Source organism: Diaporthe citri, assembly GCF_014595645.1.
Source record: "Diaporthe citri strain NFHF-8-4 chromosome Unknown scaffold_5, whole genome shotgun sequence".
NCBI lineage: Eukaryota > Fungi > Ascomycota > Sordariomycetes > Diaporthales > Diaporthaceae > Diaporthe > Diaporthe citri.
In genome coordinates this window covers 4646929-4664578 of record NW_025064850.1, presented here as the reverse complement: position 1 = coordinate 4664578, position 17650 = coordinate 4646929, and the positions used below count along the sequence as shown (strand labels likewise).

The window sequence follows — 17650 nt, the reverse complement described above, 5'->3', positions numbered from 1 at the left end:
AATAAGCTTATTTTTTTTATATATAATAAATAAATATATAATGATTTAAATAAAGCTTTTTATGCTCTTAAAAATATTAATAATATAATAATTAATAATAAAAACTTTATTAATATTATTAATATTAAAGGAAAGCTATATAAATATAATAATAATAATAAAAGGAATTTATAAAAATATTAATAATATATATAATATAATTTATTATTAAATAGTTAATATTATCTTATAGCTAATTTTTATAATATTACTTAATTTTTATTAATTTTAATACTTATTTAATGCAAATAAATTAATTAAGTTTAATATTAATTAATGTTAATTACTTTTAATTCCTTATTTTTAATTAATTTTATTAATTTAAAATAAATTATATAAATATAATATTAATTTAAAATAATTAATTTTTAATAAAAAATATATATTTAGCATTAATTAATATTAATTATATTATTAAAAATATAATTTATTATAAATTTAATTTATTAAAGTTTTTTATATCTTTTTTATAAGTTTTTATAATATATTTAATCTTATTATAATTATTATATTATTATTTAATAAATTTATTATAAATTACTTTCTTAATATTATTATTTATTTTATTAATTAATTACTTTCCCTTTTATTTTTCTTAAATAAAAGCTTAAAATCTTTTAATAATAAGTATTTCTTTAAGTTATACTTAAATTCTTTTAACCTTTTAATATTTAATAAATATTATGTTAATATTTTAAAGTATATAAATTTACTTACTTATAAAGTAATTAAATATATTATAGCTTATGCCTTTTTTATTATTTTATTAATAACCTTTATATTATGGTTTAAAGCAGCTGGCTAATAGGTAGGGTATAAAGGAAAGAATGCTTTACTTTCGTTTTTTATAAAAAGAAAAAGGGGTAAATAATAATTTCATTATTATTATTAATAGCAATAACCTTAGTAATAAGGAAAACCTTTCTTATTTAGCCTTAAATTAAGCTTATAATAATTTCATTTCTTTTTATATAAAAGTTACTTAAGATAATCTTTAATAAATCTTAAAGAAAATAACTTATTATAAGCCTTAAAGAAAAAAATAAGATTAATATTTAACTTTAATTTAAAGAAAGTTAACTTAAATATTTAACTTATATTAAAGTTAATAATATAATAAAAAGAAATAAAATAGCCTTAATAAAGTTAAGCTTTTAATATATAATTATAAACTTTTTTAACTTTATATTAAATATTATATTACTCCTTAATATAAAGAAATAATTTAATAATTTATTATTATTATAATTTAAAAATATATAATAAGAATAAGAAATAAAATTACTACTTAAATATAAAGAAAGGATTTTTAATTAATAATCCTTATATTTAAATAAAATTATAAGTTATTTAAATATAATATTTAAAAAATTATAATAAATATAGCTTATATTATAACCTTATAATAATTAAATATTTAATAAAAGAATAGTTTATATTATTATATTATTAAATATAAAAGTATAATAATAATAAACCTTTTAAGTATAATTAAAGTATTTTAATAATAAAGAAGTATATATTATTTATATATAAAATTAAAATATATTCTTAAAATAAGTTTTATAAATTTAAGCATATTATATAAAAGAATAAAGTAATATTTTTTATTAAATTTATAATGCTTTTTAATACTTATATAATAACTTTAAAATTTCTTATAATTATTTTAATGCCTTTATAATAAGTATACCTTTTATTAATTTAAGCAAAGCTTATAAACTTTAATTTTAAAATATTATAAAGCCTTAAATTCTTACTTATTTTACTTAAATTATAAGGATTTTTAATATTTTAATAAAATAAGCCGTTATTATTTAAAAAGCATAAGAAATTTAAAAATTACTTTTTAAAAGAATACTTAAAGTAGGAATAATAATATTTTTAAATTAAAAATATAATGCTTTTTAAAAAAATAATAACCTTATAAATCTTATAATTAAAACCTTAGTTAAAAATAAAGCTTTATAATATATAATTTAAGGATATATTAATATTTTAATTATTATTATTATAATTAAATAAATTATAAGAATAAGAATTATAATTAAAATAAAGAAAAATAAAATAAAAAATAAGGAAGTTTATTTAAAACTTACCTTATTTTAAATTTAAAAAAGTAAAATAAATATCTTATTTATAAATAAAATAATAATATTATAAAAAGCATTAATTATTATAATTATAATTAATTACGATATTATATTAATTAATATTTAAAATTAAATAAATATAAAAAGCTAAAGGTTATGAAAATATATAAGTTTTTTTTTAAAAAAAAAAACTTTAAATATAACCTTAAATAGCTTTAATAATGCATCTTTAATAAGGGATAAATATAGCTTTATCTTTATATAATTAATTAATAATAATTAAAAGGAAGATTAGCTATTAAAGAAATAATAAATTAATAAGTTAAAGGTAAAGTTAAAATATTTTATTATAAAAATATTAATTATAAAGAATAAGATTTTAATTTCTTAAAAAACCTTAATAAAAATAAGTATTAATATAAATATATAGTTTAATATAAACTTAATTAATAAAGACTTTATTAAAAAGTAAAAGCTAAAAAAAATACTTTATTTTATTATATTTTTTATAAGAATTTTTAATTTTAAAGTACTTATTTTTAATATTTATTAAATTAAGATTATTATATATAATATTATAAGAAAATAAATTTAAATTAAGCATTTTTATTATAAATTCTTTATTTTACTTAAAGCCTTAAGAATAAAAAATATAAATATAATTATTTTCTTTTAAAATAAGATATAATATAAGGTAAATTAAATTAAATAATTTTATATTATAATTATACTAATATTTTAAAGGATAATAAGAAAATAATATAATTATTATATAGTTTTTTTTATTTAAAAAAAATTAAAAATAAATAAAGTAAAAATAAAATATTTATAAAATAAATTAAAATAAGATAAAATAAATAAAGTATTAAAAGAAGTAATTATTAAAGTATATTTAACTTTTTATTAATATATTATTTAATTAATTTAAAGTAAAAAAACTTTTATTAATAAAATATATTAATTATAAAATATTTATTTAATTTAAAACCTTATTTGTTTTTCTTATTATTATAACCTTTAAAAAATAAACTTAAGGCCTTATAAGTTTATTTAAAGAAAAACCTTATTAATAAATAAATTTAATTTAATTAAAGCTTAATTAAGGTATTTATTTTATTTATATTTAAAAGTAATAAGGAACTTTAATTATATATAAATTATTAAGGCCTTAATAAAATTATTATAAAAAATTATTATTATTTCCTTTTAATTTTTAAAATTATAAATTAAATTTTTAACTTATATATCTTTTTTAAAATTAATCTTATTAATATATATTATAAAATTAAAATTATAAAAAAAGATATTTAAAAGATTACTTTTTAAATATATTATAATTATTATAAATATATAATAATGCCTTTTAACTTTATTAATATCCTTATTATATTTTAAACTTTTATTATTAAAGTTATAAATAATTATATTAATATATATATTATTATATATTTAAATAATAGTTTTATTTTTTCTTTAAATAAGGAAATATATTAAAAATACTTAATAAAAGTTATAAAATAACTTATAATAGCAAACGTTTATATTAATATTATTAAATATTTATTTTTTAAATCTTAAATTAAATTATTTAATTTTATTATTAATAATAAAGGGACTTTTATAAATTTTACTTAAGTTTAAATAATATAAAATTAGCTAATAATAATAATAATCTTATTATATATAAGCTTAATTGCTATATATATATAGCGCTTATTATATAACATATAATCACTTTATTAATTTACTTATATTAAAAAAACTATGCCTTAAGGCTATATAAAAATTAATATGCTTTCTTTCCTTTATTTAAAGTTCTTACCTTTACTTTCCTAAGCTATTATAAAGCTAGCTGCTATTAAATTATATAATAAGCTTTTCCTTAAATTCTGCTTTTAATTAAGGTTATTTCTTTAAAAGTAAATACTTTATAATTATCTTAGCAAAGGGTTATTATTTCTTTATTAAGGGGCTGCAATACTTTTAATGCAATACAGTGGGCCGCAAAAAGTACGGCCCATAATTACGAACCTATATATAAAAACGCATTATATAAAGATAAACCCTTTAAATAAAAACTTCTCTTTTATAATAACTATGCCTCTTAAAAAACGTTCTTTTTTATTAAAGATATTTATAAATTATAAGTTTTCTTATAATGTTAATTTAATGTAAAAAAGTGCTATGCTTGCTATTATAAATTATAATATGCCTCTTTATTAAGTTATAATAAATGCGCGCATTAATACTTATATACTTACTTATTATAAGAAATAATAATTAAAAGAGTAATTACTTAAAATTAAGCTATAATTTAATTATCTTAAATACTTTAATAATTACTCTTTATAGCAATTAAAGTTTTATATATATAAAGAAATGCTTAAGCAATTTATAATATAATTTAAAAAGACTTAAATATTAATATAATTAATAATATAATTCGCTTAGCTTTAAATAAGTTTTATATTAGCCTTTAATAAGCTATAAAGTAAATATCTTTATTAAAAGAAGATATAAAGGAATGCTTTAAATTCTTAAAGGAATGGATTAAAGAGCTTAATTAATTATTAAGAGTTAATGATTTTTAATTAACCTTATAATGTAAAGTTTTGCAATTTATATTTAATAAATATAATCCTTATTAAATAATCTTCTTTAATAAGTGCATTATATAAAATAACCTTATAAAATCTTTAAAGTTTATTTAATGCTTTTTTATAAAGCAATATATATTAAACTTAATTAATTAAAAAATTATATAAAGTTTATAATTATAATAATAATATAAGGGTATATTTATATTAATAATTAAAGTAACCTTATTATTATAAAGCGAAATGCAACTTTTAAATATAATAAATTTACTTAAAACTTTTATTTAAAGGTTTTTTAAGAGTATTTCTTGCCTTTATATAATGAAATAAAGGATTTTTAATAAGATAATGCAAAGATTTATATAATAAAAAAGGTAATAAAATAATTTATAAATTATAAAGTTTTATTAATGAATTAGCTTATATATTTACTTAATTTAAACTTAATTAAGTATATTTAAAAGTTTTTAAAAAATAAGATATATTTTATATTTCTTAATTTATGGGAGTATACTTTAAATAAAGTAAATTTAGCTTATTTTAAGCAATATATAAAGGAGGTATAATGGGTAATTAATTAAGGCGAGATTAATAACCTTATCTTATTTATATTAAAGCAGCTATAAGCCTATAAATTTACATAAGGTTAATATATTAAGTATTAAATTAAAGCTTTTGGCAATTAATTTTATATAAGTTAATTATATTAATTTAATTCTTTTATAAAGATATAATTAATTAAAGTTAAAGGGTAATAATATAGGTGCTTGGAATTAAGGGGGTGTGGGTAATACTTTTTGCGGCCCATTATATTGCAAAGGTGTATTTGCTAACGCGACGCCCTTGCGTAAGCTAGTTAAGGGCTGCTTAAAGCTACTTAATTTACGGATTTAGTTATTTTTACTTCTTGCGGTAAGACATTTAACGCTTTTTTTATTAAGGCATGTTAGCTTATAACTTATTATTTATTAGCTTTAATGAGGTTTTCTAGGGTACTTTATATATAGCTTTTTTGGCAGGGGGGGGGGGGGTTATGAGTAAGTAAGCCGCAATTCATACTTATATAATTAAAGGAAAATTCTTAAAAAAAAGGTTTTAGCAGCCATAGCAAGGTTTAAACCTATGCTCTCCATGAAAAGAAGCCAAGTACATAACTAGTGCACCATGTAACTTATAAAATTAGCTAGCTATTTAAATATATTATAATATATAAAACTTTATTAAGGTTTATAATTTTTATTAATACTTTATTAAGGATTTCTTAAGAATTATATAATTCTTAACTTTATAATTAAAGAAAATATAAAAAGAAAATAAGTTAAAAATATTTAATATTTTAGCCTTAAAAGATTTTATAATTTAAAAGGCCTTTAATATATTTAAAATCCGCTTTATTATAACTTTTTTATTTTATTATTTTAATTTAATATAACTTATTAAATTTATAATAAATATATTTATTTATAATATGAAAGTTATTATTATTTAATATTATAAAGATAATAATAAAAAATATTAATATTTTATTATATTTTATTCTTAAATAAATTAATATTTATATTTTAAGAAAGTATAATTTCTTATTTATACTTTTTTTATTTATATTAATTTTAAGAGGTTTATAAAATTAAAAAAAATTAATCTTTAAATAAGTTTAATAACTTATATATTTATTTAAGTTTAATTTTTAAATTAAATATTAACTTAATAAGAAAAACTTAATTAATATTATATTTAAATAATTAAATTATATTTAAGAGAAATAAGAAATAAATCCTTTTAATTTTATAAATATATATTTTTTAAAATTATTATTATAATTTTTTTTAAATATTTTTTAAAAAAAGTTTAATATTTATTAGAAAATAAATTAAGAGAATTCCCTTTTTATTTATATTTAATATATAAAATATAAGTATTAATAAAAGCTATGCTTAAATAATTTAAATATTAGCTTAACTTTAAGGGTTTTAAGGCTTATTAAAATAATTAATAAATTTTTATTAAAAGCTTAATATATTTTATGGCTAAGAGCTTAAATATAAAAATAATACTATGTTTCTTTCTTTTATTTAAGTTAATTTACATTATATAAAAATAAAATTTATAAAGTTATACCTTAAAGGCTTAGCTTTTAAATATAACTTATAAAAAGTATTTATTAAATTTATAATTTTATATAAAAAAGACTTTTTATTAATATTTTTATATATATATTTTAAGATAAGAAATATTATATTAAAAGATATTTTATTATTATTATTATAATTTTAAAGTTAATTATTTTAATAAATAAAGGACTTTATTAGCTATTTAATATTTCTTTTATTAAAAAAAATAAAGATTAATATAATAAGTTTAATAATCTTTTTATTTTTAATTAATTAATATTTAATATTATGGTTTAAGCTTTGCTTATTATAATTAATTAGCGGGCTTTAGCCTTATAAAAATAAGCTTTAACGTAAGTATAAATAAAGAGTAAACTTCTTTCTTTATAATTTAAATATAAACCTTATTTAAGCACCTTTAGCTTTAAAAGCATAAGGCAAGCTTATAATAATTAAGTTATTAATAAATTTTATAATTAAATTATCTTTAATATAATATTAATAAAAGCTAATAAATTTAATTTTAATAATTATAAATAAGTATAAAAAAATAATATTCTTTTTTTATTAATTAAAATATTATTATAAATAATTTAACTTTTTTCTTTTATTATAAGATTAAAATTTATTTTAAATTATTAAATAATATAATATTAAATAAAGAGCTTATTTTTATAAGTACGTTTTAAATTATTATAATATTAAAAATAAAGCTTTAATTATTAATAACTTTTTATTTTTAAATAAATAAATAAATTAAATAAATAAATTAAGTATTTAAGTATTATCTTTATTATTTTATTAATAATAATTAAAAAGCTTTAGCTACGTTATTTTTATTAACTTATTTTATTATTAATATTTAAGTTAATAAAATTATAAGTAAAATACCTTTTAAAGTTCTTATAAAATAAATATTATTATTTTTTATTAACTTATAAAAAGTTAAAAAAGCTTATAATAAAGGTATAACTTATTTAAAAAATAAATTAAAAATCTTGATTATAAATAATAAATTAAAGAAACTTAAAAAACTAAGAAAGTTATTAAAGAAATATTAAAAAAACGTAAAATATAAGAATTAAATTAATTATAACTTTAATTATATTTTTTGTAAAGTTTAAAGTAAAAAAATAAGTTATTTTATCTTTAAATAATATTAAATTAAAAGGGTTTAAAAAGCTAGCTTTAAAGTATATTAAAATATTTATTAAATTAAAATATAAACTTATTAATTTATTTTTTTTCTTAGCTATTCTTAAATTTATAATATTTTTTATATAAATAAGCTTAAACTATAGTTGGAAAGAGATAAATAAGAGTTAAATATTAATATAATTAACCTTATAAACCTTAATAAGAAATATAAGGTTAAGGAGGCATAAAATAAAATATATTAAAATAAAGAAATTTATTATTTAATTAAGTAAAAAGAATAGCTTTTTAAATATAATAAATAAATTAAAAAAAGAATATAAATTATATAAAAGATATAATTATAAAGTATAAAAGAATATAAGGTATATATTAATAATAATAAGTAATAAAAATAAAAAGAATTAATAAAGTAAAAATAAGGTAAATTAAGAAATATATACTTAACTATATTAATTAATTTTAATATTATATATTAAGATTATTAAATAAATAAAAATATAATACTTAATAATTACTTATAATACATTTTTCCTTTTTTTTTTCTTATTAAAAGATATAAAATAATAATTTTAAGAAGTATTTAAAATATATATAATAATGCAATTAATATTAAAATCTTTATTATTAATTAAAGCATTATAAATAACTTAATATTTATTACTTAATATATTAAATTATTACAATTATTAAAAATAACTTTTTTAAGCTTACTTTTATTAAAGAGTAATTTAAATATTTTAAGAATACTTTTTAAGGTAAAAGCATCTTTATTAAAAAAAGGGGATTAAGGAATTTCTTTATAGTTAAAATTAAATAAATTTATAAAGTTAATATTAAGAAAAAACTTAATTTTATTATTATAAGAAAAGAAATATAAATACTTTAAATTATTAAAGAAAGTTATAACGGTACGGCTTTTATATATTACTTAAAGAAACTAATCTTAGATTAGTTATTATAATCTTTTGGCCGGGAAGTATAATTTGCAAGCAATAATTATATATACTCTTTTAAAAGTATTATTAAAAAAGGATGTTTAAAGAGATGTATTAAAAAGATAAAGTTAATAAAATTATTAAGAAAGGAATATATTAATATATAATATAGTTTAATTAACTTACTTAAATATAAGGAATTAAATCACTTTATTTTATTAAAGAAATCATTATTATTTAAGATAAATTAAATATAAAAATATAATTAAGAATTAAATAATATTAAAAAAGTTTTAAAATACATTATATATTTTTAATTATAATTATAATATTAAATAATATTAAATAATATATTTTAAATAACTTAAATATATTTAAATTCTTTATAATAATTATTATTTTATTAATATAAATATAAAAAGTAATAGCTTTATAAAACTTTATAATAATTATAATATAATAATTAATAAAAAGGTTTTTAAAAATATTATAAAGAAGTAACTTAAAGAAATAATAGAAAGTTTAAAATAATAAAAAGAAGTATAAAATAATAATTATAAAAAAGAAAGGAAGCATAAAATAATAATTATAAAAGAAAAAGAAAGTATAAAATAATAATTATAAAAGAAAAAGTATTATAAAAGCTTTAAAAAATAAAGAGCTTATAAAAGTATTTTAAAAGAGTTATTAATATTAATTATGTAAAGCGGCCTTAATTAATAATAAAAAACATATATTATAATATATATATAATGCTGCCCCTTTATAAATTATTAAGTAAACAAGCTTTTTATAATATATAAGTATATTTTAATATTTTAATAAATATAAAACAAATATTTCTTAATAATGTAAAGTATAATAAATAAGTAATTATATATTAAATAAAAAAAGAAAAAAGGAAAAAAAGGAAATAAATTAATTAATATTATAAAAGAAATATATATTAAAATAAAGGTTTATATAATTATATATATAAAGCATTTATATAATTAATATTAATTAATAATTAAAATAATTATTAATTAAAAAAGGAAAAATTATTATAATTTAAAGTAGCTAATTACTTAGCAAGGTATAAAAAGAAAAATGCCTTACCTTTATTTTTTATAAAAAAAAGAAAGGCAAGAAATAATTTTATTATTATTATTAATAATAATAACCTTAGCAATAAAAAAAACCTTTCCTGCTTAGCCTTAAACTAACCTTATAATACTTTATAATTAATATAAGGAAGCTTTTTTAATAAGTAAAAATCTTGCTTTTAATATAACTTAATTATTTAATAATGTATTAAGCATTAAATAATATTTAAGATTTTTAATATTAAAGAGAAATAAAAAAGAATTATATTAAAGTTTATAAATAAATATTAAGTTAAGAAATAATAAAATTTAAGTTTTAAGGTAAGATTTTAATTCCTTTAAATATAAATTAAATATTATTTTTTATATAAATCTTATTATAACTTATTATAAATATAAGAAACAAACTTAAATTTAATAATATAATTAATAAAAGCATAAATAAAACGCTTACTTTAATTATTATATATATACTTTAAAAATAAATATAATATAATATTTAATAATTAAAGTAAATAAAACAATATAATAATATATTAATAAAAATAATTTTATTATTCTTATAATATTAATATAATTTAATTAATATATAGCTTTTATAATTATTTAATATTAATATTTAATATATACTTTTTATTTATTATTTAATATGCTTATTAAAATATTAAATTAATTTTAAATTAATTTTATTATTTATTTATTTCTTTAAAATAAATTTAATAATTAAATTTTTTAAACAATATAACTTTATAACTTAACTTATAAAATAATAAATGCTTTAAATAATTATAAATATTAAAATATATTAACTTATTATATTAATATATTTAATAATTACAGTTTATTTTTAATTATTAAATTAAATTAATTTTAAATAATTTTTAAATCTTTATAAAAAGCCTTTTAATAATTATAAAAATAATTAAACTTAAGTTTGTAATTAAATTATATATTTATAAAGCATTAAGCTTAATATTTATTAATAAATTTAATATTATATAATATTAATAAAAAGTTAAATATATTTTTTATATTAAAAAATTATAAGGAAAGTTTTTAAGCATTTTATTTAATTATATATTAAATAAGCATTTATATTTTAATTTAATTAAATTTATATTAATTAATATATATATTTTTATAAAAGTATTATTAATTTATTTTATAATATAAAGTTTATTTTAAAATATATAAAATTTATATTATTTAAGAAATATTTAAGGGTTTTATATTATTTTTATTTAAATAGTATATTATTTAAATAATTAAGAAATTTAATTTCTTTAAATAAAAAATATATATTATATTTATTAAATCTTAATATATTAAATATTTAAATAAATAAAATAAAATAAAATTAATATAAAAACTTAAAATATAATTAATATTTAAAAAAGTTATTTTATATAAATTTTAATAACTTTTAATTAATAAAATTAAATAAAAATAAGAAATTAAAAGTAATTAATATTAATTAATTTCTTTATATTAAGTAAATATTAAAGTTAATAAAAATTAAATAATATTATAAATATTAATTATAAAGTAATATTAATTATTTAATAATAAATTATATTAAGTAAAATATAAATAATATATATAATTTAAAAAATAATTTTATTTTATTATAATTATTTTTATTAACTTTATAATAATATTAATAATAATAATAAATTTTTATATATTTTATTAATATTAATTATAAAGAATTAATTATAAAGAATTAATTATACAGAATTAATTATAAAGAATTAATTATAAAGAATTAATTATAAAGAATTAATTATAATATATTTATATATATATTAAAAATATATTATTTTAATTAAAGCATTAAAATTATTTATTATTTTTTAAAATATAAATATATTATATATATTACTTATAAATATTATATAAAGTGCTTTTTATTATTATATTTTTACTTTTTTAATTAAATATTATTTTTATTAATAATATTAAAAAAGTATATTTTAAAATTATATTTATAATAAAAATAAAGTTAATTATTTTAAAACTTTTTATAAATTAAAATATATAAAATATAATATAATTATTTATTAAATATTTATGTTATTATTATTATTATTATTATTTATTATTATTATTATTATTATTATTATTATTATTATTATTATTATTATTATTATTATTATTATTATTATTATTATTATTATTATTATTATTATTATTATTATTATTATTATTATTATTATTATTATTATTATTATTATTATTATTATTATTATTATTATTATTATTATTATTATTATTATTATTATTATTATTATTATTATTATTATTATTATTATTATTATTATTATTTTTTTTTTAATGTAGGTGTTTTAAGCATTTATTATTATATAAAGGGATTGGATGCATATTGCTTAAGAAGCATATATGTATAGATTAAAAACGAGACCACCTTGTTTTTCCAGGAGCGACTGGTTCTGCTGGACGTTGGGCAACGCTGCCGAGGTGTTGTTCCTCTGATCGGCACCCTTGGGGAGACCCAAATCATGCTTCTCATCCCGCGCCATAACTGCCAGCTAGTGTATTGATCAAAAGCTTATGTCAAATGAATCCTAGAAATATACTGGAAGTCCGTTCCTCGAGGTCAGTATTGTAAGCCTGTGAATGCGATTGAGTTGACCTGGTTGTCGAACCAGGCGCTTGGATATTTACTGAGCTGCATGTAAGACACCCGCCTTCTGATCCCGATATCCTGCAGCTTATTGTCGCACAATGGGATGGATGATTGGCGGATAAGCCATGCTGATATATACCGTTAAGGATCTTACTGCTTTTAGAGTTCAGTGCAACACTGTCATCTTATGGTCTGTATGCGAGGGGATATATGCAGCAGTCAATCCTGATTTGCCAATGCCGGCATTTACTGAGCGCTTCGAATAACCCTCTGAAATCATCTACTGGGACAGCACCACCATCCAAGTCATAGCCTGAACAGCTACTCATCCCTGGGTATCAATGGAAACGCACCACATGCAGCCAGTTGTCTTACATCGTGCGGTGACCTGCGCAGCAAACTTCGTTGTCCGTTCCCGCCACTCCGTTCTCACAGTACACACAATACAATGCTTGTAGCAGTTTCCGGCTGATTGTTCTTGATCTATGATTTCTTAATTCGCATTCTCGCGCACGCCATGCCAGCGCGTAATACATTCACACTTCGCATCGCGCTGACCGTGGGACGGGCTTAGACACATCATATGAACCGCAGGGGCATGCGCTGTATCATTGGTTTTGCCTTTTGTCTTCCTAACGCTGGCGTCCGACCTTAACTGAACGTGTTCAAAATTCCAATTTATTTAGACTGTCCGCTATACAACCTTCATGCCGCTGCCCACGTGAGCCAGAGAAAGCCAGCTTGACACACGGGCCTGTCTTGGGAGGGGGGCATTGCCACGTCGCATGCCACACACTCTCCTTACCTGCAAGCTCGTTGATATTTTTTTTGTGTCCATTCCTTGCTCTTTGCGCAGCCATGTCAGAACCAGATTTAGCCTGGGTTGAGTACCTTTCAGGCTACTGCCCTGCCACAATACTGTACTGACTCAAGCTCCCTGACCTTTCAAGGTATCCAGATGTCCCACCCGTTGAGCTTCCTTCTCGTCTTCTTCGCTTAGCTCAGTCAAGCAGCATCAGGACAGCTCAACACTCAGAGAAACGCTTATCTCAACGAGTACCCACAAACATAGTGCTTGAGACAGTCAGCCGCGTTTTACCGCCGCAGGCGATCGTGTAATCGAGGGCAGCCGGCACGACCCATCTGAATTCAAGAAGCCGCCGAGGCTTGCGCAGATCAAGAACTTGCTGCTTGGAGATGTAGTCAAGGTAAGTTGTGGCTGGCAACCCCTAGCCTAGGTGCCCCTGGGCACGACTGAGGGCGTGGCCCTGTCAGTGGAGCGTTGGGCGGGATGGATGGGACGGATGGCAGCCTGTGCTACTGCTTTCGGGTTTCAATGTACAGAATCTTCAGCCTCCCGCCGACTTCGTACCTCAGTGATGTGAGTGAGGCGGGTCAGGATGGGTAAGGAGACTAAGTATGACATTCCAGCAGAAGCCAACGCAAACAGCCACGAACTGCCGTTTCTCTACCGGCACGAAGACAAAGTTAAGCAGCATGACCCAAGGCCAAATCATCCAACCGGTGGACAGGATGACAAACAGCTTTGCCCTCCATATGGCTGCTATCTCGGCGAAAGTGTCGACGCGGAACCAGTTGGTCCAGACGAGAAAGATGGTGAGAAAGGTAACCATGCCGACGGTCTGGTCGAGCACCAGCTTTGCGATGATGCAGGGCCATCTAACCCCGGTACGTGTCGCCCTCAGGGACTCGAGGAACTTTGCAGAGGTGCCCTCGGTGCTCATGCGGCGCTCCTCGTCGTCGTCCTTTTTCTCTGGCTTTGGCGGAGCGGGCGACTCGGCCGGGAGGGAGTGGCGGCTGGGGAACAGCCGCTCGAGGAAGATGTGCCAGCAGTATCCAAGCTGGGCCTGGAAGAAGCCGTAGATGGCAAACTCGACGATACGCTGGCGGTCGATGGGCTGGGGGATGGGGTCCTGGGTGTGCCAGCGTGAGGCCAGCTGGGCGGTGACGTTGGCACCGGCTTTGAGGAAGAGCGCCCGGACGGCGGTTGTCATGAGTGGCCCCATGGCGGGTGAGGATCACCACACGGCTGGTGTGGGAGGATGTGTGTCGGCGACCGGCATAGGCCCGGCTCTTTCCAATCTCTCTCTGTGTCTCCCTCTGTGTGTGTGTGTGTGTGTGTGTGTGTGTGCCCGTTGGTTGACGAGCGAGACGAGTTCCGTCCAGGTCATCAATCGACCCAGCGCTGGCAAGATGAGGACACGTTCCAAACGGTGTGGTGCAATCTTAGGGTTAGGGCGCTCTCTTCAACACGGCCGCTGCTGCCAGCATAGGAGCCTTGAAGCCCGAACAGCGATGGGCGAGTGGTGGAGAGGAAGTGCAGTGGTTTTGAGGGATCATGGGCACTCACCGCGATGGGATCTGTCCAGAGCGTGGGCCGAGGTTTCGTTGCTCTGGGCACAGTTACTGAACGCGTGCTCTGCCGTTTCAAGCCAGGGTCCTGCCTGGTCGGGCTGGCTCACCCACCGGGCGGCACCCCACTAGCCCGAACAGGCATCTAGGCACGAGCCATGAGCCACCTGCACCTGGGCTGCCACATACCTGAAGAAAAGCACGGTTTCTGTATCAATTGGAAAGTTGACAGTCTTTGGGATCCAGGCTGATCGACCAGACGACAGGTTGGACGATGGCGGCGTATGCAGTGTCTTTTACATCTTCGCTTAGACCAAGGCGCTTTTATCGGGGAAAGTTACAAGTTTCTGTTTGTTCAAGTATCATGGAGAGACAATCAACGATAACCGTTATTATTGTTTCGTGTCATAAGGACATTGTCTGGAGACAAAGCCCCGCGGCTGCTTGCGTGGGAAATTGGTGAAAGGGTCACGACATTGAAGACTATTGCACCCCAGTATACCAGTATCATGCCCAAAAGTATAAAACACCAGCTGAGCCTCCCGACCTGTTTTAGCTTTCAATGTTCCATTGTCAAAAATAAATACGACTTCCTTCCCTTCAATAGCCAGCTTCAGCTTCTGTAGAAAGCTGTTCAAGAATAGAAGGAAGATCCTGGCCGACAGCCCATTCCACACAATGTCGTTCCAAGTCCCGGATTACGGCGAAGAGCAACTAACACAGCCATCTTTGGATGGTGACATGTCCGAGCCACAAGGCCTTACCATGCATCATCTCCTTGGGCTGATGTACGAGCTCGACTATAGGATTGGTGAAATACGTCCCGCTGGTAACAATGGACCTATTACAATCTACCTCGGCGGAGATGCAGCTGGAGTTTTCAATGGTGCCAGGAATCGATCGGCCAACGGCCTTTGCGTATTCGCGGCAACGCCACCGGAGTCGAGCCTGATCTCGCAAGTCGCGAGCAGTATCGAAGCTGGGAGTGAGCTAAAGATGCACTTGTCCGACCAAAACCTGCAAGATGCGATGGACGAGGTGCCACAGATCGTGCAGAGACTCGTCGTAGACGCAGCCAGCATCGAGCCTATCTACTCCTCTCCCAATATTAAGGTAATCGTTCCACGCTGGGAAATACCTTATGCAATTAAGATGCACGAGCTTGCCTTTGATAACCACGAGGACCGTGCATTGAGGTGGTTGCCTCAATTCCTCCTCTGCTACTTGCTTGCAACTACAACAGGTCCCTCGCAAGGCTACCTTCTGGAATCGTCGGTCCAGGGGCACGTCCGAGCCTTGCACCTGGAAGAAAAGAGGCTTATTCACCGCTCTACTTTCGACAAGGTGAACCGTAAGTATAAAGAACGTTTCAACATCGAGCCAATTCTCTTTGAAGAATAGGCTGGGTCTGTTCACTGCGACAAGCATGAATCATTGGTGCAGAAGGGGGGTCTAGAATGGTTTACTTAAGACAGGTAATGTATTAGATTGCTCTACTAATAAATTATACTTGTAGCTTTCAACTCCTGGTGTTGTGAACTTGATGGTTGCTTACCTCTTTGAATACATATGTCATTAGCATATATGTACTTATAAAGTTTATATTGACATTTTAGTAGAAAACGGAGATTTGCAGAGCAAAAAAGAGAGGGTACAGAGGTACAAAATCTGCTGACTAAGCAGGATTATGTGACCTGCAGTGTGACGGTACGGCTCTTATATACTGCTTGGAATAACCAATCCTAGATTGGTTATTATGGTCTTTTGGCCGGGAGGTACGAATTTGCAAGCAGTAATTCTATTTACCCTCTCATGCAGCCAACGTTAGCCCACCACCCTAATATGCCTCCATAGCTGCAATTACTAGGCGCCCTGCGCAACCCTTATCATTATTAAACTTACCTTATATTAATTAAATACTCATTATAATTAATTAATTTAGCATTAAAAATGATATTTAATTGCTTAAATCTTGTTTTTTTAATATTATAATAATAATATAAGTTTTAAATTACTTTAATCTTAAGGCGCAATAATTAATAAATTATTATTATTAAAACGCAAATATTACCACAATTAATCATTATTAACCAGCGCATTTATTAAGTGTAATTAAGTAATTTACAGCCTTAAAAGATATAAAAAAAGCGATAAATTAACTCCTCTTAATGTATTATAGCAAGCCAGAATACGCCCACCCAGCTTCCATAATATGCCTACCTAGCTTTTAACATGCACCTACTTAATACTTCCTTTTCTTAGTAATATATTAATAAGATTAAGTACTTTTTTAAATAAGCATAAAGTTTGCCCTATATATAAGAAGCTAGGATAGCTAATTTTTAATTTAAGCAATACTTTAAAAATATAAGCTTAAAAAGCTTAAAGGACATAAAAGGATGCAAACCTTTGCGCCCTTTATGCCCTTTACGCCCTTTGCGCCCTTTGCACCCTCTGCACCCTTTTATGCCCTTTTACGCCCTTTATGCCCTTTTGGGCCTTTTAGGTTATTTGGGCGGGCGCAAAGGGTGCAGAGGGCGCAGAGGGCAGAGGGCGCAAAGGGTAGAAGTAACTTTTAAGTTGTAAATAAAGGGGTAGCTATAAGACCCCTT

General features: G+C 22.6%; 2 protein-coding genes across 2 annotated transcripts; one reads left to right on the top strand and one right to left on the bottom strand.

Annotated features, from left to right (window-relative positions):
- Positions 1-14038: 14038 nt before the first annotated feature.
- On the bottom strand, positions 14039-14692 carry INS49_011817 (uncharacterized protein; the record flags this gene model as incomplete). The annotated part of the gene is made up of 1 exon (XM_043172526.1): positions 14039-14692. One exon carries the CDS (start codon positions 14690-14692, stop codon positions 14039-14041), a length of 654 nt encoding a protein of 217 aa, XP_043024271.1.
- Positions 14693-15716: 1024 nt separating this feature from the next.
- On the top strand, positions 15717-16439 carry INS49_011816 (uncharacterized protein; the record flags this gene model as incomplete). The annotated part of the gene is made up of 1 exon (XM_043172525.1): positions 15717-16439. One exon carries the CDS (start codon positions 15717-15719, stop codon positions 16437-16439), a length of 723 nt encoding a protein of 240 aa, XP_043024270.1.
- Positions 16440-17650: the final 1211 nt, after the last annotated feature.